Source organism: Tachyglossus aculeatus, chromosome 14 (assembly GCF_015852505.1).
Source record: "Tachyglossus aculeatus isolate mTacAcu1 chromosome 14, mTacAcu1.pri, whole genome shotgun sequence".
Taxonomy (NCBI): Eukaryota; Metazoa; Chordata; class Mammalia; order Monotremata; family Tachyglossidae; genus Tachyglossus; species Tachyglossus aculeatus.
Window position 1 is genome coordinate 33,226,221 of NC_052079.1, and position 25,126 is coordinate 33,251,346.

Sequence of the window (25,126 nt, forward strand, 5' to 3'; positions counted from 1 at the left end):
TTCTCCACACATCTGCTTTCCTTCTTTTCAAATGGGATTTAAAAAAGAAGCTCTTTCTGCCAGAGAAAGATGCATCTATTTACATTGTAAGTTCAACCAAGTAATTTTTTCCCACAAAATGCAATTAAAATAGATTTATTTACACAAGAAATTAACATTGGCTTCAGCGCAACTGTATTTCAGACCTCACACCTATGAATGGCTCTGGTTAGGTGTCTAAGTTACTGCTGAATTTCATATCAGTCAATAGTTGGCTCAATAGTTGAATTATTCCAATAGGGGAACCAGCTGATTATTGGATCATATACTTAATGAAGAAATCACAGCTGATGAAGCACTTAGTACAGTATTTTGCACACAGTAAGTGCTCAGTGCTTCCACTGATTGATTATGAAGACACTAGATCTTTTGTTCAGGAAGAGATGTGAAATAGTGGAATGGTACATATTTCTCAAATTTCACTCTATGAAAATGAATAAACATATGGGTATTCTTATTTCAATTTTCATGTCATATTAAACCACATTATTTTCTTTACCATTTGAGTCAAACCTGATAAAATCACATTATTATAGCTGTCAAAAATGAAAGCAACCTCCACTATGGCATAAAAGTGAACTTTCATTTCATTTTAAATAATGCACAGAAATTCCAAGTCAAATTATTTCAACAGTTCAATGGCCAAAGCATAAACCATGTTTTACAACTTTTTAAAGTATTATCATTCTTTAACATCTAAAACATCACTTTGCCTCCCAAGGTCAAAATAATTTGAAATCCTAGGGGGATGGATGGAAACCAGTATTTACTATAAAATTAAAAATATACCAATCACCTAGTGTTCATAGATTGCCTGGTTGAACTAGTAAAAAATAAATTGCTTTTGCTTGTTTTACAATTCCCCCAATTTCCATGTTAGGCAAAGTTAAGTCATCCCGTAGGGAAGAACACCTGTTGAGGAACCAACTGACGGTAATTACTTTCCTATCAGGAAGGAAGACTGACTTCAGTTGTTTCGAATTATTGATTTGGTGGCTGAGAAGTCCAAATACTAATACTTCGAATGATCAGCCATTCCTTCTGTGTTTTGGTAACAAGTATTCTCATGCAATTAATATCAAATAGAACTTTGTGCTCCACTTCTGAAACTTCGAAGTTTCCATCTCTGAATTCCCCTAGTCTTAAATAAGTTGTACACTGTTTTCCTTTCCTGCTCCCAATGACCTGCTCTCCAACATCCAGGGCGCCCTGGTGCAAGATATCATTTTGTCGATCTTCTGTTCCAGTGTTCACTTTGATTTTTGTGATCTTGATGGGCTTTTCAAACACAATCAAGAAAAAATCTCCTGTTGAAGGTGCTTTACCCCAAAAGTATTCATCAATGCTGCTATAGGCCTTGCTTGCCTCATAATTTTCAAATACATTCATGTTGGTGTATAAACTTGCCGGTGGGTTATCGGGGATATCAAAAGAATCTTCTTCAAAGTCATCGTCCTTTAGCTTGTTCTCAGCTCCTTTATAAGATGAGTAATATCCCATGTGTTGAAATAGAGATGGCCTAAAGCGTATGACATCTTTTTGGGCTAACAAACCACGGAAATGAATCAGCAGCCAATCACAAGGCATTTCCTGGTAAAACATCAGCAAAAAATGTGCCAAGCGTGGGAGATCATGGGAATGATATAATTTTCCAATGTAGCCAAGCTTGGAAAATTCAAGGGTTACCCAGTAAGATCCTTCTCGTGAGGCAACCACTTTCTTAATAGCAGTCAAGAAATTTTTCGAGCATCGGACATCATCTTCCAGCATGACGTAATAATCGGAAATGTTGGCACAAAAATTGAGTAGAAAAGCATAATCTACATTTTGCTTAGAACGGAACCTGACCCTGTCTTCTGGATCGTTGTAATTTCTTTTAAGGCCATCCAGGATTGGGTAATATTCCTCAGGAGCGTGGATCACCATTAACCGGCCAGCAATGATATGATGGGCGAACTTCTGGGAAATATCCTGCACCATGCCTTCACACCAGAAAGAGTCGAAATCTGCCAGATGCACAACTACTGAAATCTCCTTCAGTTCCTCGTAACTGGACTGCTCAAATATAGACTTGATCGTCTCCAACAAATAATTTCCTTTCTTTCTTTTCACTGACGACAGTCCAATTGTAAGAAATCCTAGACAAAAGAAGATTAATTAAATTTGATCCAGGCTTTAAAAGTGCATAGCTCCTAGGAAGCCTTATGAATGATGAAATATAAAAACATTTCATGATTAAATTATTAAGCCATATGTAATAAAGCTATTATGTTTTATGTGTAATTTATGATGAAATTACTCTGTAAGTAATTTTCCATGGAAGATAAATTGCATCTAAAGCACCTGACATGTGAGAATTGTTGCTTTGAACAATTGCTTGTAAAATAGGCAAATGTGTTGAGAATATTTAAACCATAAAATAATTGAAAAATAAAAGCACACAATATTTTGGATAGTTGACAAATCATCTTTATTTCACACAAGTGAAAACTCAACTTTTTGGTCATTTTGCTATTAAGTGATGTTGAAATAGCTTGCACTTTTAGACTGCCCACATTTTCATTTGCTTTAAATATTCTTTTTGTACCAATAGATTTGCACTCTTAACAGCTTTTTTTTTCCCTTGAGGCAAACACTGAAAAATACTGTTATCTATTATTAGGCAGGTTTATTATTGCCAAAAATTTTGGCATATGATTCTGGGATCTGTGCAGTGTATTTTGTGCAGTGCATTTTGAAAAATCTGTCCTTACCATTTTTCTAAGATTTTTCGTTAATACTTCTTATGTCTAAAATTTGAAACTGAAATTTTTAATAATAATAACAATAATGACATTTATTAAGCACTTACTATGTGCAAAGCACTGTTCTAAGTGTTTTAATGCACTCTAAGTGCATTAAAGTGCTTTAATCAGAGGACCGAAACTAGAAATCCAATTGACATGAAACTTCCGAAAAAAACTATTTTCTAAAGGTGTAAAACTGTAGTAGGGCAAGTTGATGATCTTTTATTTGATATGTTACAGTACACTGATGCTTGTTCCCAATTTTATGTCTGAAATTTGAAATGGAAATTTTTAATGAAATTAATATATCAGAGGACTGAAACTAGAAACTCAATTGACATGAAACTTCCTGAAAAAAACTATTTTTTAAAGGTGTAAAACTTTAGTAGGGACAAGTTGATGATCTTTTATTTGATATGTTACAGTATACTGATGCTTTTCCCAATTATGGCTGGCTATATGAGCCTCTGTCTCACCCCTAGAATTGGGGGGCACTAAGGTCAGACCACATGGAAGGAGGTCCCCGAGATGGGCAATCCCAATCCAGGGAAAAATTCCCACACAAGATTGAACATGAGCAATTCTCTCTCATGGCCCCAGGACTCGTGACATCCTCACAGAGTGCTGCCCAGGGCACATGTGGAGAGAACCTGTCTCATTTGGAAGCTGCCGCATGAGACTCTCTCTTATAGAGCCCAATCAGGAATTGCCAACCGATTCTGGGTGAGCTGATGTATACCAATTTAAATGGCAACACGGTGCCCTTCTGCAATTTTTACCGGCTTAAGTGGGATGGCCTGCTGCAGGCTCAGGGCAGCTGCAATGCCCACTGTCCTGCTGGCCCAGATCTGCACATCTGCCCGGTGTGACGGGGATGCCCACACCGTGATACCTAGTGGAGCTTGAGCGGCAGGGCGGTGAGGGAACCAGGATCGACATTCATAGGCATAAGATGCCCAATCCCTGTTCACGACAGTAACTAACTGCTAGCTAGCACTGGGGAGTTAAAACCTCAGAACACCTGTGTTTCAATAAATAAAGCCTTCATTAAGGGATTTCCTGGCTTGTGTCTCCAGTCTTGTTCTAAGTCCATTCATTCACTCAATCATATTTATGGAGCGCTTTATTGTGTACAGAGAACTGTACTAAGCATTTGGAAAGTGCAATTCAGCAACAAATAATAATAATAATGATAATGATGGTATGTGTTAAGCACTTACTAAGTGCCGAGCACTGTTCTAGGCGCTGGGGGTAGATAGAAGGTAATCAGGTTGTCCCACAAGGGGACTCACAGTCTTTATCCCCAATTTACAGATGATGTAACTGAGGCATAGAGAAGTTAAGTGACTTGCCCAAAGTCACATATCTGATAAGTGGTGGAGTTGGGAGTAGAACCCACAACCTCTGACTTCCAAGCTCATGCTCTTTCCACTAAGCCATGCTGCTTCAGACAAACCCTACCCAACATAGGGCTAATAGTCTAGAGTATTCACGGCTCTTTAGATCTTGAGCTAACCCACTAGTCCTGGTACAAGGACTATGACACTTATGATAATTGAATATGTCAATCAATATTATTTGACTGCTTACAGTGTGAAGAACACTGTACTAAGCTCTTGGGCGAGTACAATACATTCAATCTTATTCATTGAGGGCTTGCTGTGTGCAGAGCACTGTACTAAGCACTTGGAGAGTACAATATAACAGTTGACATACTCCCTGCCCACAATGAGCTTACAGTCTAGAGGGGAAGACAGACATTGATATAAATAAATTCAATAGAACAAGTAGACACTGAAGATAATAAAATTGAAGGTAATCAGGTTGGAATCAGTCTCTGTCCCACAAGGAGTGCATAGTCTTAACCCCCATTTTACAGATGAGGTAACTGTGGCACAGAGAAGTGAAGTGACTTGCCCAAGGTCACACAGCAGACCTATAGCAGAGCCGGGATTGAACCCACACCCTCTGACTCCCAAGCCTGTGCTTTTTCCACTAGACCATGCTGTTTCAGTTTGAATAGAAGTATTATTTTAAAATGTCAGTGCTATTTATTATTAAGAACACATATTCTCCAAGAGGCCTTTTCTTCTCCTCCCACTTCCTTCTGCATCATGCTTCCACTTGATTAGCACCCTTTTTACCCCTCCTGCAGCCCCACAGTACTTATTCATTCATTCAATCATATTTATTGAGTGCTTACTGTGTGCACAGCACTGTACTAAGTGCTTAATAATGATGGCATTTATTAAGCACATACTATGTGCAAAGCACTGTTCTAAGCGCTGGGGAGGTTATAAGGTGATCAGGTTGTCCCACGGGGGCTCACAGTCTTCATCCCCATTTTACAGATGAGGTAACTGAGGCACAGAGAAGTGAAGTGACTTGCCCAAAGTCACACAGCGGACAATTGGCGGAGCTGGGATTTGAACCCATGACCTCTGACTCCAAAGCTCATGCTCTTTCCACTGAGCCATGCCGCTTCTAATGCTTATTAGAAGATTATGCAAATATCCATAATTTATTTATGTTAATGTATGTCTCCCCCTCTTTACTGTAAGCTCCTTGTGGGCAGGGAATGTTTCTCTCAATTCTGTTATATTGTACTCTCCCAAGCAGTTAGTACAGTACTTTGTATACAGTGACCACTCAGTGAATGTGAATGATTGATTTACTGATTGATTAGGGTAAAACTAATGATACACAATACATTTCATTGTATAAAATAGGAATTCCAGCTACTCACTCTTTCTTGGTAAAGGTGTGCCAGCCAAATAACGATAAGATACATTTATTGATCCCGAGAAATTGGACATATCTTTAAAAGAATGAACATAGCGTTCTGAGTTCAGTTGATGGGTGGCTGTTTCTCTGAGGAATTGCTTGTCTCCTTCCTGTTGGAATAAAAATAAGTGAGGGAATGGTTAAACAGTGATCAATATTGTCCACTTTTGCAAAAAGCAGGGATAAGTTAGGACATGATATATGAAAAAGTAGGAGAGTTGCAAATCTGTTTCCAGACATCCTTATGAAGGTTTAATGTTTGGGCATAATGCAAGGTCGATTTGATTGGTTTAATTTATTTTACTTAGTCTCTCTTCTATTCATCCTTAATAGATTGCAAGAAGGGCCAGAGTCAAGTTTCACTTAAATCATCTCTAAATTTTATAGTACACCTCAATACCAATTGAATATTTCCATGACATATTTGGCTCATTTAGCAATTGAAGCATATACATTATGTTGATGTTTTTGTAAGTTCTATGCCTTTTTAATCAACTTTAAAATAGTAATATTTTCAGTGTTTGTAAAAGTAATTTTAAATGTATTTTACAGTGGCAGTCTGCAGATTTAATATTTAGGAAATGTTGTCAAAGGATATTTGAAACGCAAATGTAGGTATTTTCACTATAGATAGTGGTGGGGATATTTGTTGGGTTGCTATCTTGCAAACAGCCAAACCATATAATTAAGAAAAAAATATTCAGTTTGGGGTCTAAATTTTCCAGTTGAGCCACCTGTCAAATTAAATGAATAATTACTAGATAACTGTTCATTGTATCTATCTCCCTAGATATTTTCTTCTTGATTTTCCAAAACTCCATGTTGTACATATGTGCCTCTTTCTATAAAAGCAGAGTGCCTTTTGGAAGTTTTTAATTGCTCTGTTCATTAGAGCACAGAAGTGTTCTATATATTCAAATTGTGCTCAAAACTGAAAATCCAATGTAGCCTTCTCTACACTCCATATAAGGTTAAAATCATTCCTCACAAACCTACGTAAAAACTCAAGTCAATTCATTATGTCACTTGGCTGATATTCTTAATTGGTTTTATGGTTATGTATCAGTTGCCATAAATGAAAAAAAAGAAAAAGAGAAAGCTAGCCATCCAATCAATTAGATTTATGGTGCACCTACTGCTTCCTAGCCACCAAACTAAGTGGCTGAGAGGGCATAGCAGTTGCAAAATACACATTCCTTTCCTTCAAGTTTACAGTCTCATGGGAGTCAAATAGAAATTATTTAGAGGTTGTGAAAGCTGGAAGAAAAGCATAAGAAACAGTGCAAATACACCAGGAAGAAACAGCTGAGGAAAGAATTGAATGTACAGATGAATTTCACAAATAATATGTGAACAAATAAAAAGGCACTTTAAATATCAGTGCTGAGGATTCAACTAAAATAAATAAGTGTAGAGAATGGGTGTCGGTCTCATTGCAACTGAGGTGTTGTGAATTAATTGAGGAAAGCTTCCTGTGTCAGTAGTATTTTAGGAGAGCCTTGAAAATGGTAAGAGCTGGTCTGGGAGATTTGTGGAGGAGATAAGCTAAATATTTTACAGCATTCTATCAAGTATGAATAAACATTTTTTAATAAAAGAACAAATTTAAAATGAAGGAACCTAAGAGATGCCATTACTGGACCATACAAATGGTTAATCCAGAGCAATATCCTGTCTTCAATACTGGCAATAAAGGACACTTAGAATAATGTGTAATAGCTATTTTTGATTAAAATGCAGGGTAAGACTTGTACATTTTTAAAATTAAATATTTTGAAATGAAACACAAAAAGAGTTTTGCAATTTTACTTTCCAAATAGAAACATATAGACCACTGAAATAAAATATTCTTCAAAATGTACCCCAGTAAGGTGTTTGGTATATTTTTTCAGAATAAATAAATCATCCAAGGCTTGGATACATTCCAAGCAGCTTTGCCTGCACTGTTTTGGTCTCCCTGGAATTGGAGACCTGGAAGTGCAGAATTGTCCAGTGACTTCAATGATGTATTTGGGCATAAATATTGAAGCAAAACTTAATCTCATGCTAGATAAGAAGGGAAGTCAGTAACCTTGCCGGAGACTAGTGATCTTTTCCAGACATTCATTCAAATGAGTAGATCAGCTCGCTAGACACTAGGTCACTTCTAGGCCATTTTCTTGTGATATTATTTTTGTCACTTTTACATAAACTATAAAATTTTGAGAGAGACTAGAGGGCTGATGCCATGAAGTCTGGTAGCCTCATATGTTACACAATATGCCATAATGTTGTTTATGATGACAATAATAGGCATGTTATTGACAGAATTATTGAACCCAATCCTTCCCTCTGAAGGAAAGAAAACACGTACCTTAAATCCAAGAAGAGACCACTCTGGAATGCATTTGAGGGCTACTGAATGTTATATCAGACCATATCCATGTGGGCATCCCGACATAGCACAGCGCCATTCAAAACCACATTGTTGGGAACTGGGCAGGAATGTTACTGGTGATTTTTATGGTTATGGGGCCAGCACTGCTCAATTCCTTTTAACAATCATCATTAACTATCCCAGGACTTCCTGGTTTGGAATTCTTTCTTAACATATCATGTAGTAATCACTGACAACTGGTACTGGTGAAACTACTCTGTAAGTCGTATATACTAGGTCCAGGTATCCCAATTATAAAGAAGATTTGATATTACAATTGCTCTAAAGACCTAATGAATGGTCTGAAACCTAATGCCATGTTGGGACTGCATTCTACTTATCAAGCTCAATCCATTTATTGATATTTATTGAGGGCTTCCTAAAGGGTAGTCTAGCCTTTCTAAGATTTCTATCTTCTTTTCCATGTTGCATCATTACAGAATATAATGCCTAGGCAGCAGAACTGAAAGATAACATTTCCTGCCGTGCCTCCAATAGAGAGCCTGAGTTACAGATAGTGTTTCCTAAGTCCTACCTGGTATAGAAGCTCAGTTTCAGATTACCTGTTGGTTCCTAGCACTTTGCTGATTTTGCAAAATTGTTAATAATTCTGCCTGACTCCCTTCTTTTATATGTGGTTCTACAACAGCCATCAGTGTATACATTCTCCTTTATGCCCTACTGGCAGCGGATTATGCTCTTCCAGTTCCTAAATAAAATTCCTAGGTAAATAGGCTACCCGGAATATTGTTTTATCACCAATGAGGTGTCATTGGTATTTGACTACAACCTAGGTGTCTGAGTAGTCCTATTTAGGAACATAATACTTACCTTGAATGGGAAACAGATGAGAAAAAGCATCCTAAACATGTCCTAATGTAAAAAGCAGAAAACACATTTACCAGACTACTGTACCTGCTGAGTATAACCTCCTGATACTATAACAAATAGAAATCCTCTTTCTGACCATGGTCATGTGCATGGAGACTCTCACCAAGAGTAGTATCACACAAAACTGTGCCCTACTGGAGTAGAGTCAATCAATTTTTGGTGACGAGATGTGTGATTTCAAAACATCCAATCAGATATTTTGTTTGGTGGTTGGCCAGGAAATTTCAGAGAAAGAAAAGGGAAAATTAAATTGCCCAACCGGTGAAGGGGCTGAATGATTAAATTTTCCAGGAACATTTGTAGTTACCTGGGAGAAGTTTACTTCTACTACCAGGATTGTCAGTTTCTTGTGGTCAGGGAAAATATCAGCTACCTCTGTTATTGTCTTTCAAGCTCCTGGTACAATGCTCTGCATGGTAAGTGCTTAATAAATGTGATTTATTAATTGATTGATTGGAGCCATGCCTCTATTAGGTGCTACACTATCTCTTTAGCCTCCCATTCTCGGGTGGATTACTTCTGCAGTCCCTGCTTTGGACAATGAAGGTTCTTTATCACTTAACCAGTAGTACCCAGGGAAAGTAGGCTAGATAAATTTGGACTTGTCCTTTATTTCTGGGTTGTCTGATTTAAATCTTAGTTTCTCTTTGCATCGCGTCTCCATGTGAGTCCTCTTTGAATAGCATTGCTCGCAGGCAATAACCACATTTGGGAATTCTCTGAGGTGGTCAATAAGAGATTTGCAGTTTTTCAAAAGACTTATTCATACTTTTCCCCTGAGCCTTAGTGAAATCCCTTAAATCCTTTACTTTATTTTTTTTTCTGAATTCCTTTGGTCTGGAAGCAATTTTAGTATTGAACAAGGAACAGTCCTGTCAAGGTCAGTGCCTTGCTCTTGCACTTTCTGATTTCTCCCTCTCTCCCTCTCTCTCTTTCTGCCTCAATATATCAAAATTACTCAATACATCCCTAGATGACTCCACGTTGAGATGTATATTTGGAGCCATCTTGAGATATTGGTAATCTTTTAAGAGCAGCCAAACATTTTTTTTACTGTTCCTAGAATCCGTTTCTACGAATTGATGGTATTAAATGTTTTTGAAAAATCTGTGAATGCTGTGTGGTAGTCCTGATGTTGTATGTGGAATTTCTCCAGCATCTGATATACAATAAAACTCATGTCTGCTTTGTTTTGCTGTGGTCCTGAAAGTATATCATGATTCTTATAGCTTCTGACATGCACTACCATAGAAAAAGAATCCAGGAGGACTCTAGCTAGAATTATCAACAATGGAGAGATGTGAGATTCCATGGTATTTGTTAGGAAGTTCTCTCATATGTCTTCTTCAAGGACCTGGGTTCTAATCCTGGTTTCAGCACGTGCCTGTTGTGTGACCCGGGGCAAATCACTTAATTGTACCTCAGTTTCCATCTGTAAAATGGGGGTTAAATACCTGTTCTCCCTCCGCTAAGATTCTGGTTTCTTGTGGAGGAGGACTGCGTTCGATTATCTAGTACCTAATCCTAGTACTTGGCAAGTAGTAAATGCTTAATAGCCCCTTGATTATCATTATTACAAATGTTAAATAATAGTAGTATCCTTGAAATTCTGTAGCCAATCCTCAGGATTTCACTTGCTGAGGGAAACAAAAAAAAACAACAACGGTAAAGGAGACTGAGCAGAATGAAACCTCCTTATTTTTCATTCTTGGTAGGTATTCCATCAGATCTGGGAGCTTTGCCAATCTTCATGACTAATAGTGGAAGTAACTTCATTAAATATTGGAATTAAGCCCTAAATTCAAACGTTGGGAAGTTTACCATCTTCAGAGCACTTCAGCTGAGTAGTAGAATGTGAAGCACATTTGCCATCTCTATTCTCTCTCCTCTGAATACTGGAGATGGCTCTGGTCTGTGCAGGTGAATTGAAGTCTTTGATTTCACTTTTGTGGACATATATGTTCATTCCTTCACCCTTGTTGAAAGTCACCAGCACTCAGAACAGTGCTTTAGTGTTTAGAACAGTGTTTCAGCACTTAGAATGGTGTTTTAGTGCTTAGAATAGTGCTTCAGTGCTTAGAACAGTGCTTGGAACGTAGTAAGCACTTAACGAATATCATCATTATTATTACTGAGATGAATAATTAAGTTCATGGAAAACATTTTTCTAAGGGTAAAGAATGCCACTGCTGTATTGATTTAATGGGTCTCGAAAATAGACCCCAAAAGCATTTCAAACTAAGTTTCAAATGTTTCATGTAAACCAATCTCATAATAACTTCAAAGACAAATAATTCAAAAAGGATATGTAGGAGTATATACATAAACAATGGCTTTTTTTGTTTGTTGAGGGTGATAAATGATAAGAAATCAAATCCCTCTTAAAGATTTCTTACCAGATACAATTGTTCATTCAAAAAAAAATTTCATAAGTATGATCCTGTCTATTCCATGAATTAATTACTTGATTTATAGTGTGAATGCCTTTTGCAATGCTGAATATGGCTTTGGAAGAATTATAGAATTATCATAAGACTGTTAAGCTTTTCAAGACTCTGACTGTATATGCAATATTTGAAAATGAATCATCATTAAGGTCCTCCTCTTGTTAGTCTTCTTTGATTGTAGGAAGGTAAAAATAGGTGGGGCAGATGGGCATTGTCCCATGCTTTTATTTTGAATGGATTCCAAATTGAACAGACTAAAAAAGGAGAGGAAACACAAATTTCCCATAACTAGTGTCTCTTGTTTGTCATAGCATAAATAAACTAATTGTCATCCAAATGTTCCTGCTGATCTCAGCTGCCACAGTTATTCCAGGGAAAAAAGGGAACTTCTGTTATACACAAGAATATAACCCTACAGAATGTGCCATTCTTAGGTCATTGAGAGGTATAACTTGAAACCAGATATAAAAAGTTAAACAGATAAGGAAGGAAATTTCATTGTCTAAAATATCAAAATAAGATTATATGATTTAAAGAACTTAATGTTTACTATTTGATTTTATTGATCATTTTTAATAAACCTAATGTATTTTGGAACTTCAACTCTATTTCAGAAAAGGCATCTAGTTGAAATGGTGCACGTTCCAACTTTTGTAAATTACCAGTTAAAGCTGGCCTGATACCCAATCATAGTCCTGTTTCATTGGTGATGAATGGTACCAGCGCTTAGAACAGAAACAGTTAGAACAGTGCTTTGCACATAGTAAGCGCTTAATAAATGCCATTATTATTATTATTATTATTATTATTATTATTATAAGAACAAAACTGAAGTTGAAATTCAAGAGACATGAGGAGTTGGGGAGAATTCAGATATCAGAGGATTAGAAAGGTGGATCTGGAGAAGAGGATATGGGGTCTATGGGATGTAGGGCTATAAGTAAGGGTTGTTTGGGGTTTTTTTTGGTTTTTCTAAGCACCTACTAGGTACCAGGCACTGTACTAAGCACTGAAGTAGAAAGAAGCTAATGAGGTTGGACACAGCCCATGTCCCATATAATAATAATGATGGCATTTATTAAGCACTTACTATGTGCAAAGCACTGTTCTAAGCACTGGGGAGGTTACAAGGTGATCAGGTTGTCCCACGGTGGGGCTCACAGACTTAATCCCCATTTTTACAGATGAGGTAACTGAGGCACAGAGAAGTTAAGTGACTTGCCCAAAGTCACACAGCCAACAATTGGCAGAGCGGTATTTGAACCCATGACCTCTGACTCCAAAGCAAGTGCTCTTTCCACTGAGCCATGCTGCTTCCCCATATGAGGCTTATAGGTTCTTAGAGGTTAGAGGCTGGGGAGAATAAATGGCTGCTCCATATTAGTCTTTACAACCATAGTGGGAATTGGTAGTGACTTCATTAACTTCATCTTCAAAAATAAAAGACTGTATGTATCCTGTATGTATATGTGCACACATGGTGGTTTTGTGAATCATCATCTTTAAATGCAGATATTCATATTTTTGACTACTTGGTCATATTGTAGTCTTTTTGGACCTTATCTTCAATTTTCAAAATTACATTGGTCCCTTGATTAAATCAGATGAGAGGCCACAGACTTACAGATGGCCTTGTAATTTTTTAAGGGCATTTGTTAAGCACTTACTATGTGCCAAGCATGTACAAAGCACTGGGGTAGATGCAAACTAATGAGGTAGTCCATGTTCCACATAGGGCTTGCAGTCTTTATTCCCATTTTGCAGATGAGGTAACTGAGGCAGAGAGAAGTTAAAGGAGTTGTCCAAGATTTCACAGCAGACAAGTAGTGGAGCTGGGATTAGAACCATGATCCTGAGACTCCCAAGTCTATAACCATTCCAATAGTCCACGCTACTTCCTTACTCAATACATTCCTAAGCTTGGTTTTGAGTCAAGTACCAATTACCCGAAAGGCTGTCTAATTCTATTTTAAGAAGTATTTTAATTTACCTAGGTAACTTACCAGGACATATCCATCTTCAATGTACAAGTTCATGAAGAGCAGGCAAACAACAAGAACTCCTAAAAATGACACTGCTGATCTCTTCCGCAGGCATCTCATTGTATCCAGAATATCAAAATAAATCTCATTTGAAGAAATAAATGTACTGCCTCCTATGAGAGAAAAACAGCCTCTATTACTTGTCATTAATTTTAATCGAAAATTTAAATATTAGTAACTACCCAAGCAATTAAAATCACTAATTGATAAGTTTTTTAATTTTTTTTTCTGGATTCCAGATTATCTGGAGGAACACAACTTTAGAGTTTATCTTAATGGCTAATTACAAATAATGAACATATTTTAAGGTTCTTTTTGTGCAAACACTTGCTCAATAAAGCTTTTTTTCCCTTTCAGTGAAAGCACTGAAAGATGAGTTGAATATGCCAAAATCTATAGTTCTAAAGTATTTAACATTCTAAGTGAGAACCGATAACTTTCCTGACAAATAAACTACTCCGAATGTTTTATGGAATTAATCCGATAGGAATAAAATAATATAAAATTATTTTTCTGGGTTAATTAGCTGCTTTCCTACCCAGATGCATAAAGACAGTCTGAATGACCTCATAAAATTTCTCCCAGGCCTAAAAACCTGGTACGAGATAAAAGATTTAGTAACAAACACCACAATAATTTCCAAAATAGCAATCTGTACTAATTACTGTGATTTTTATTAATCGAAAAACAAATGACTAAAAACCACACAAGCTATTCATTGCAATCATTGGCTGCTAGATTGTAAAGTCTTTGAGGGCAGGACCAGGCTTATTTACTCTATTGTACTCCCTCAGATGCTTAGTATAGTGCTCTGCACAGTAAGTGCTCAATAAATACCACTGATAGATTGATTTCACTTCAAGCAATGGTTCTCGTAGCTAGTGAGCATTAGAATGGAAATGCATGAAGTATCAATCAATCAGTAGTATTTATTTAGCACTTACTGTGTGCAGAGAATTGTACTAAGCATTTGGGAGAGTATATTATAGTGTTAAAGTACACTATAACAGAGTTGATAGACCTGTTCCCTGTAAAAATAAATTATGGATATGTACCTAAGTGCTGTGGTGGTGCTGGAGGAGTGAGTAAAGGGTGCAAATACAAGTGCAGGGGCAACATAGAAGGGAGTGGAAGAAGAGGATGCTAGGACTTGTTGGGGAAGGCCTCTATTTTGGTGCAAATTAAGCAAAATCAAAGAACCAAGAGGTTTGTAGAAGTGTGTTGTTGTTTCATTTTAATCTCCATTTTACAGATGCGGAAACTGAGAAACAGGAAATGTAAGTGACTTGCTCAAGGTCTCACAGCAGACAAGTGGAGAAGCCAGGATTAGAATCAAGGTCTTCGGACAACCACATCCATGTTCTTCATTCATTCATTCGATCATATTTATTAAGCACTGACTGTGTGCAGAGCACTGTACAATATACTATAAACAATGACATTGCCTGACCACAATGAGCTCACAGTCTAGAGCGGGGGAAGACAGACATCAATATAAATAAATAAAATTACAGACATATTCTTAAGTGCTGTGGGGCTAGGAGTAGGTGGGAAGGACAGTTTTAGTTCTTTCCACTAGGCCTTCCTGCTTCCCAAGAAGCAGCCTTATTTTTGATCAAGAACATTTTCTTTGACCATATGCGTTCACAAGGAAAGCTTAAATGAACATAACTGCAGGAAGCATACTTTCTTTTCCCTTTTTTCAACTCCCTTGTGCATTGCCTTGATTTGCTCCCTTTATTCATTCTCCCTCCCAGCCCCACAGCACCCATGCACTTACCTTGTAATTCATTTATTTATATTAATGTCTGTCTCCCTCTCTAGACTGTAAGCTTATTGTGGGCAGGGAATATGTCTGTCATATTGTTATATTGCACCCTCCCAAGCACTTAGTACAATGCTCTGCACACAGGAAGCAGTCAATAAATATGATTGACTGACTGAGTATATCCCCTCAACTCAGTCCCCTTACCTCCTTACAGCCTGACCCCAACTAATCTCAAAGAAAAGAGTGCAGTTGTGATGCCCCTCTGGGGAATGGCTATATCAATGATGCACACGCCTCTTTCATCAGGAGACATGAACAAGACAGTAATCCATGATCAAAACTCACTTCCACAAGGCCAATTTAATTTCTTCTAATGTCACCAAGCTTCCCAGCCCCTAAAGTTATCATAGAAATGAAGCTGTCTGATTCATTCAATCATATTTATTGAGCACTTACTGATTGCAGAGCATGCACCATTGGCTTCAGGTGGGAGGCATTAGGTTGTTTTTTTTTTTAGTTGGCACATATTTCACCTTTGATAGACACACTGAATAAGCATGAGCACATATCATTGAATTAAGTTGGCCGTATGTTCCAGTATAGTCAGGACTATCATACATTTTGGAGTTTGAGTCACCATTTAAAAAACCTTAATGCAAGACCCATTGACATTTCCAATGTTGTCTAAGATAGAGTAAGAGGAGTTTCCTCTTTTTCAGTGGCTAAAAAGAGGAGTCCGCATTGCTGCTACTGCTGCTGTGTTCATTCATTTATTCATTCATTCAATCATATCTGTTGTGCACTTACTGTGTGCTTTGCACTGAGCCCTCGGGAGAGTACAACAACAGACATATTTCCTGCTCACAATGAGTTCACAGTCTAGAGGGTAGACAGACATTAATAGCCATAAATAAATCAATAACAAATTTCATAACTGCTGTGTTAATTTCAATTGGTCTTTCTAGGTCTACAAGGGCAGTTGAAAAGTGTCAAGTGCCTTCAACTGGAACTCCTATTGCCAGCCTGGATTATAATAGAACAGAGTTTGTAGTTTCTTCTCATAAGGGTCTCACAGTCTAGAGGGGTGCTCTTCTTCCATTTTGGTACATAGGATAACAATACTGTTCATATGGGATCAACAATAATTCATTTTTTTTCTATTTAAAACAGTGAGACATCACATTGATCTTTTTATTTTTACCTATTTATTACTTTATGGTCCTTTAGAGTGCAAACTCATTTTGTGGCAGGAAATGTATCTGCTACTTCTGCATCACCATGACTTGCTCCCTTTGTTCTTCCACCCCTCCCATCCCCACAGCACTTATGTACAAATATGAATTTTTTTAATTTATATTAATTGTCTGCCCCCCCTGCCCCCAGACTGTAAGCTCATTGTGAGCAGGGAATGTGTCTTTTTATTGTTGTATTTTATTCTCCCTAGCACTTAGTACAGTGATCTGCCCATAGTAAGTGCTTAATAAATGAATTAATGAGTTAATAAATGAAATAAATGAATAAATGAATAATTTATTATACTCTCCCTAGCAATTAGAATAGTGTTCTGCACTCAATAAATACCACTGATCATTTACAGTTGCATAGTTTCTACATTTCTACAATTATTATTAAGACTATGTCTCCAAAATGTTGTCTTCAAAAGAGACCACTGAGTTTTTCAGAATTGAGAGGTTCCTTAGCACTGCACAGTCATGTATTGATGTACTGTAAATGAGGCATAGGGTCATCCAGAAACTCAGCTATTTTGGATAGCAGATCTGTGAACATTATCAGATCAGATTTCAGGTCACTTCAACTGCCATCTACTACCAGCATACATATTATTGCCAGCAAACAGTTTTTTGCCCAGCAACACACTTCAGCTAACTCATATTAAGAGCAAAACAATAAAAATACTAGTGTTGCTTGCATGTGTTGTGTTTCTTTTTCATGGCCAAGGCCATTTTTGATATGTTTGATTTGTTGATTTGATTTGTTGTTGTCTCAGACAAGGGCAGGTTAAAAAAAAGTTTTTTTGACAACTTGGACTTTAATGAAAGCAGTTTAAGTTCCTTTAGGAAAATGATATGCCAACTTTCAATAATTTTTTGTGATACTACATATTCTGTTTGAAAATATACTGCATATAACATGGTATATTTGCCAACATGCATATTCAGGGTATTATCTCTGGTGCTCTGACAGTAGGATTGTTCATATCCACCAATGCACCTTTATGGTGGGTTATTTTTGAAACAATTGTCCATAGTTGCATTGTCAGAATTCAAGTACCTGACTCAAAATCTAGGTTAAATATAGATGGAAGCTTAGCCAGCTTTATTTGATAGCGCATCTTCTCAGATTCCAATTTCCTGACAATCACATTTTCTGCCAAAGTGAAAGAGATGCCCTCTGTTCATTTAATATAAATGAAATAACTAGCAAGTTAAGTGACCAGATTCTGAAGTAAATAGTCAATTTAACATTACCCCTGAGGACTTCAGTTCCTTCTAACCTGTCAGTTTCTGTTCATAATATGCAACCCCCATTCTCAGGGCCAACTGAAGATCTCCTGATAACCTATCCGAGGATTTCACTCCTTGTAAGCCATCGTCCTAATAATTCAAGAATATCCTCCTTCTCCAGTATTTAAAAGTGGAACCAGAAGCCAATCCTAAAGCTGATTTGAATAGGTACAGATAGAAAAAAATGTATCTTTTCTCTGTAATTCTCATTATGGTTAAATCCAAAATTATTACCCCATGATATGGGCAAAGAATGTAGGGTACAACTTAAATTTTGAATTATCAGGGGTGAAAATGAGACTTTTAGCCAACCCCACACAGTGACAACTCCTGCTCCCCATCTACAAGTAATCCTGGTAACAAGTGGCACCCATTGTGAATAGATATGGGGTTATTGTATTGTTTGAATCTCCACAGACCCTGCCCACTGAGTGGCTCTCTCTCTCTTTTAAGGAATTTGTTAAGTGCTTACTATGTGCCAGGCACCATAATAAGTGCTGGGATAGATATAAGGTAATCAGGTGGGACACGTCCATGTCCCACATGAGGCTCACAGTCTTAATCCTCATTTTACAGATGAGGAAACTATGAACAGAGAGTTAAGTGACTTAACCAAGGTTATACAGCAGACAAGTGGTGGAGCTGGAATTAGAACCCAAGTCCTTATGACTCCCAGGGCCAAGCTCTATCCACTAGGCCATGCTGCTTCTCTCTCTGACAGAAGGTGGAAAGAATGAGAGATCCAGGGCCCAGGAGCACAAGAGCCCCAGTAGATGTGTGAGTGGGAGAGCCCACCAGGGAACAAGAACCTTCTCCAATATGTCCCACACTCAGCTCACATTTTATCCCCAGTGCTTAGTACAGTGCTCTGCACACAGTAAGCACTCAATAAATATGATTGAATGAATGAATGAATCCCCCAACAGTTCACATGTAAGCTGCCCAGAGGGTGGACTGACAAAGGTGTTCTCTGGATTAATTGTAAACAAGATGGGTTGGGGAAACACTTTGGGAGAAGCAACATGGCCAACTGAAAAGAAGACAAGCCTAGATGTCAGGAGACCTGTGTTCCATGTCCAGCTCGGTCACTCTGCCTCCAGTGTGACCTTGAGGAAGCCACTTAACTTCTCTGGGCCTCAGTTTTCTCATCTGTAAAATCCTCATTTTAATTGTTCTTCCTCCTTATTAGACTGTGAGGTCCTTTTAGGGGCAGGGACAGTGTCCTATCTGCTTATATTGCTTCTACTCCAGCCCTTGGCATACAGTAAGCACTTGACAAATACGGAAATTATCATCATCATTGACTTCAAAGATATGGTGAAATCTCAGGTGATACGGCACACTTTCAGATTACTGGAAGGACAAGTCAGCCTACTTACTGCAATCAGAAATGAGGCGATTACATTAGAGCAGGGGTTCCAGGAACATAACTTCACCAAGAAGAGAAAACCAAAATGACACCAACATGGGCAGCAAACTACTCCAGTTGTTCAGTAAAGGACAGTCTTCATGGGTACATGCTGTGTAAGGGATTACTGGATGCAAGCTTTATTGCCCTAACTACCACTTTTTGACTAACATTTATGTATTCACACCCATTCTTAACACTGTTAATACTGACAAACACCCTCCGTTTCAAACACTTACATATGTATAAATCCACTTTTCCTTCTTCTTTCCAATTCCCATGTGTCTTCCTGGATTCACCATAAATGCCTCGGGAGTAGGAATCATGTCTTCTAACTGATGTCTTCATCCCAAGCGCTTAGTACATTACTTGGTATACAATAGGTCATAAATAAATGCTATTGATGGATTGATTTCATCCAACAGCCATTCCCTAGCACACTCTCAAAACCACCGTCCTCAATGCAAGAATCACTATATACAACTTTTAAAAAGGACAGATTCTTTCATGGAGATGTAGTTAGCCTTGCTGCTCTCCCATAAATGAATATCCAGAAATGACACTATTCTTTGAGATGACTCTGCATAAGCTATCTTTTAAATTAATATTTCTTTATCAAATGTGTGATAATAACCTGAAGTGATTATTGCATTATTATTCTGCAAGATTATTTGCCTTAGTACCCATAGGATACTGGGAATATAACACATAGCAGTTGTCAATAAACTTAATCACTTTGCTAAATGCAGTGGTTGTATTGAACGCTTTGAAACATTCTGTTCACTAGTCTGGTAGTCAAATGAGAAATGACATTAAGAATCTCTGCAGTGAACTCTGCCTTGTGGCATGTTATAACACTGCAGTGTGTCTGACTTGCTCTGCTTGCATTTCTTAATGTTTGTCCAATTTGTTTTTCTGCTTTTCTTTTTGGGAAGGCTGGACAGGATGCCCTAAGGGCATCTATTTTTGTAAAGTAAAAAAGAAATCTAGACAAAGCTAAAGCTTCATAGTGGCATGAAAATGGTAAAAGACTATTTTACATGGTCATAATTATTACTATATTTTGCTCAAGTACCTCTGATATTTGTGTGGGCATTACCATACCTGTCCCACACAAGGGAAAACTCATTTTGTACTTTTATAACTCTGGCTGGTAGTGAACTGGAAAATTATAATGGATCGACTATTCCATGGGGCTCACATAGTCTCTCAACAAGATTTACTTTCTGTCTTGCTGAAAGCTTGAAAGTACATTTAAAATGCTTAATGCTGACAGGCTGGAGGTTTACTGTCACCGGTAGTAAAAAAGTAAAAATTGAGTTGGGGGATGGAAAAGAAGACTGTCTTGTTTTTTTCCAAACGGACTAAAATAACTAACTGTATCTTGGATGAGTTCTTTACCCATATGGCACACATACATGTATATTTGATGTTCTCTTCCATCTCTATCTCTGTCCTTTTTTCTTCCCTTTTTGTCTTTATTATAGTGATCTCTCATTTTTTTGTTTATTACAGTGGTCTTGTATTTTCCCTTACTTTTCTTGTGCTCCCTTTTTTATGGCAGGAGAAGCTGAATCCTTTTTTTAAGGTGTTAGTCATGGAAATTCTTCCTAGTTTTGGTATGTTGTTAAGTCTCCAGAATTTCTACCCAAGCCCTTAAACTGCTTGACCACTGACTGGGCAATAACAGAGCATTTGATCTGAGTGGGTTAGATAACTTTTATTTTATTTTACATTTATTTTATTCCTGTGATGTTTTCTTCTGAAGAAGCAGCAGTGTGGCCTAATGGAAAGAGCCCAGGACTGGAAGTCAGAGGGCCTGGGTTCTAATCCTGGGCACACCACTTGTCTGCTTCGTGAACTTGGGCAAATCACTTAACTTCTCTGTGCCTCAGTTACCTCATTTATAAAATGGGGATCAAGATGGTGTGCTTTATGTGGAACAGGCCCTATTATCTTATATTTATCTCAGGACTTAGTACAGTGCCTGGAACACAGAAAGCACTTTAATACCATAAAAAAAAATTTTCTTTGTGACTCAGTTAACTTATCTGTAAAATGGGTATCAATTCTGCAAACCCTATGTGGAACAGAAACTGTGTCCAACCCAATTATCTCGTATCTACCCCAGAGCTTAGAACAGTACATGGAATGTAGTGCTTGACAAATTCCACAAAAACCAGTAAGTCCACATTCAATTGTAACTTCAGCCCAACACGATCTTGTGAAAATCTGCTAGATCACACCTCTCCCCATCTTTTGAGTCCTTCTAAGGTTCCAAGTCCTCCAAGAATAAATCCCTTTTCAATTATTTCCATTTACAGATACTACATGTATTATGTATAATTTATTCATGTATTTCACCCTGCCACATTCGTGCTACTATCTGTTGTATCCTCATTCTTCATACTGTACCCTGTATTTTTTAATAAATTATGTCTGCCTCTCTCTCCCATGATGTATGACTCTTGAAGAAAACGTCCATGCTGTTTGCTTTGGGTGGACTTTCCCAAATACTCTTATCTTGTGAGCCCCCTGAGAGATAGGGACCATGTCTAATTTCTACCTGTATATTCTTCCCTGTTGCTTACCATAGTGCTCTGAACATGGTAAATCCTTAATAAATACCATTGCTACTACTACTACTATTACTACTACTACTACTACTACTATACTAGCACCTAATACAGTACTCTGCACATAGTAGATGCTCAACAAATACCACTGATTGAGTAGTATAGGACAGAGAGGGACTTCGGGGGCACTGGGCTCTTTCCAGATTTCAGGGGAGCTAAAGGATTCCTGAGTTCCAGTACAATTCCTGAAGTGAAATTCTCTTGAAACTAGCCTAAGATCAGAGAGCCAGGAGTAAACCTGCACTGCTACAACCAAAAAGAATATCAGGAAGAGCTCTTAGTACAGTGCTCTGCACATAGTAAGCACTCAATAAATACGATTGATGATGAGGAGCCAGGGGAAATTGGGTTCCCAATTCTGACTTCTTCATTTGGGAGATCTTTTTGGTTGGGGGCACCTTGCTTCTCCCACCAACTAAGCATTCTAGAGGAAGCTGGCCTACAGTTAACCTTTTCCTCCCAAACCTCTCAAGGTGAAAGGAAATCAATCAATCATATTTATTGACCACTTACTGTGTGCAGAGCACAGTATTCAGAGCTTCGGAGAGTTCAATATTACAATAACAGACACATTCGCTGCCCGCAAAACAGGTAATGACTGTGTGGCTTAAGTCCCACTAGATTTCTTGGAATAGAGCCCCATATTCACTGGGAACATCCTTTTGATTCCCAAACAACTCCAGTGGTTTGGACCAAGTGAGTTTCATGGTGTTAGACAAATGTCAAATGTTTTGGAGGCCAGATAATTATATAATATGGTTCTTTGAAACTGCCAGATAGATGAAGAGCACATCCTTAAGATAACAAAGAAACACCTAGATAATGTATCAACCAATCTGTGATGTACGTCAGTATTAAAATTCTCACCCACCATTTGGTTATCGCAATGACCGAAACTTACTTCAGGTCTTTACTAAATTATTTTGAATTTTGAGCCCATGGGGAGAGTCAGTTTGTGTTAATGATTTCTGAGTCTTTACATATAAGTTTCCCTATCCTCCAACAAGAATGGATTTTTCTGAAATTTCCTGGTTTTGGACGTGGCAAAATAGGTTGCCATCTGGATTTAAAGAGAGCAGTAATAGTTGTATTTTTAAACATATACTTATACACTTGAATGCAGTTCCGACCAACCTCCCTTTCATTTTATTTTATTTTATTCTATTTTTGCTTGGAACTAATTCCTTTATTGATCAGGAAACTAAAGCCTGAAAACTCCATGAGAAGCTTTAATGAAAAACTCATTTTAGAAAGAGATTAATAATATCACCAGTGAAAACCAATTTTCTCACATTTAATCTCCTTATCTATTTTGCATTATTTCCCACGGGTACCTGGGCCTTCCCTAATACAAGGCCTCAGCAGATAATCAATTACAGTGGAAAAGAACCACGTGAAATTAGTTGTTTCTCCATGTCAAACTTCTAGCTTTCTAAATAGATTTTTTTCCTCTACAAAAGCACTTACATAAAGAATAGCTGTAGATGCGAAGAGTCCTGAAAGCATATTCCTCCTATATACACAGGCTATTATTTTCACGGTTTATTTTCTTCATAAACTGTATGGATTATTAATTATAAATTGTATATTCAAGGAGGCTTAAAGTTTCAATAAAATCTTAAAATAAAACTCCAAGAATGCAGTTAGTTGTGTCCATTCTGTATAATAAATTTATGTAGAGACTTTTCAAATATTTCAGATGTCCCATTGTTCTGGATCAGAGACCATGCATATTATGTACTGTAATAGATAATACTAATGAGAATATAATGTGTCAAACTGTCCTGTGACTTGTGTTGGTATTGGGTGCCTGCTTGAGAATATTAATGCCAACCTGATTATCTTGTATCTACCCCAGTGCTTAGTACAGTGGCCGGCTCATCATAATTCCATTAAAAAGAAGAGAAAGAGTGATTTCTGCACAAGCGGACTTTTCAATTTTCTTACTAACAATATTCTAAATTCCTCAGTTCACCATCATTAAACTCTCCAGAGACAGTCCAACTTTGAAAGTTTCAAATAAAACCACTATGCATATAATGCAAAAGTGTAGATTACACCAAACAATGGAGAAAAAGAAAATGAGGGCAATCAATTAATCAAAACCTGAATGTAAAAACTTAAGGAATAAAGACACATCTAAGGAAATTTGTGACAACTTCAAAACAATTCTTTTAGTGCAAGAAAGTACATCTGTTTCTATCTTGAATTTACTGATTGGATGTCTCTACAGGATAATCTCTACCAGGCAGCTGTGAAGAATGTTGGGTTGCCAAAAGAAAACATCTGAACCGATTTGATGAAAAAGACTCAGAGACCACAGAGCTAATTTTTGGGAAACAAACAATTTGTCAACAGTACCTTGCTATAACTTGCATCCCTGACAAAAGGGACACTTACTGAAGCCTGCATTGTGGAATACAGAATGATGTAAGAAACTAGCCAATTGGTGGGATACTAAACTGGAGAAATTAAATAATGTACAGATTAAACCTGGACAAAGACTTCTAAAAATCCTGAAGAACGCATAAGGACCCAGCAGCACTACTAAAAAGTAGACTGCATCCTTTTCACCAAAAAAAGGAAGTAATCTTAGAGATAGAAATACCACTTCAATAATGTAGTTAATGTGGTTAATGTTTCAGGAAAGAGAGTTCACTTGCTGTCATATGAGGGCATGGATTTCACTCCAAAACTTAACTTCAAGCTGAGTCATGAGATCAATCAATCAATCGTATTTATTGAGTGCTTACTGTGTGCAGAGCACTGTACTAAGCGCTTGGGAAGTTGGCAACATATAGAGACAGTCCCTACCCAACAGTGGGCTCACAGTCTAAAAGATGAGATGTGACAGTCCATGGATTTGAACTATCCTGTTAGCTCAACCTTCAAAACAATGCCAAAAACTGCCCTTTGATCTCCATTCAAACTGCTACCACGTTAATCCAAGCACTTATCTTATCCCACCTTGATTACTGTATCAGGCTCCTTGCTGACCTCCCTGCCTCCTGCCTCTCCCTACTTCAGTCCATACTTCATTCTGCTGCCCAGATTATTTTTACACAAAACTGTTCAGTCCATGTCTCCCCACTCCTTAAGAACCTCCAGTGGTTGCCCATTCACCTCTGCATCAAGCAGAAACTCCTTACCATTGGCTTTAAAGCACTCAGTCACCTTGCCCCTTCCTACCTCACCTCTCTTTTCTCTTACTATAATCCAGCCCACACACTTCACCCCTCTAATGCCAACATACTCCGAGTACCTTGATCTCACCTATTTCACCACCAACCTCTCATCCATGTCCTGCCTCTGGTCTTGAATGCCTTCCCTTTTCATGTACAACAGATGATCACTCTCTCCCACTCTCAAAAACCTTATTGAAGG

General features: G+C 37.7%; 1 protein-coding gene across 1 annotated transcript; it reads right to left on the reverse strand.

Moving 5' to 3' along the window:
- Nucleotides 1-792: 792 nt before the first annotated feature.
- On the reverse strand, nucleotides 793-13,500 carry MGAT4C (MGAT4 family member C). The gene is made up of 3 exons (XM_038756749.1): nucleotides 13,367-13,500; nucleotides 5,572-5,719; nucleotides 793-2,177 (listed from the first exon to the last, which is right to left on the reverse strand). The coding sequence occupies exons 1-3, from the start codon at nucleotides 13,463-13,465 to the stop codon at nucleotides 1,021-1,023; spliced, it is 1,404 nt and encodes a 467-aa protein (XP_038612677.1). The 5' UTR covers nucleotides 13,466-13,500; the 3' UTR covers nucleotides 793-1,020.
- Between the last annotated feature and the right edge of the window lie 11,626 nt (nucleotides 13,501-25,126).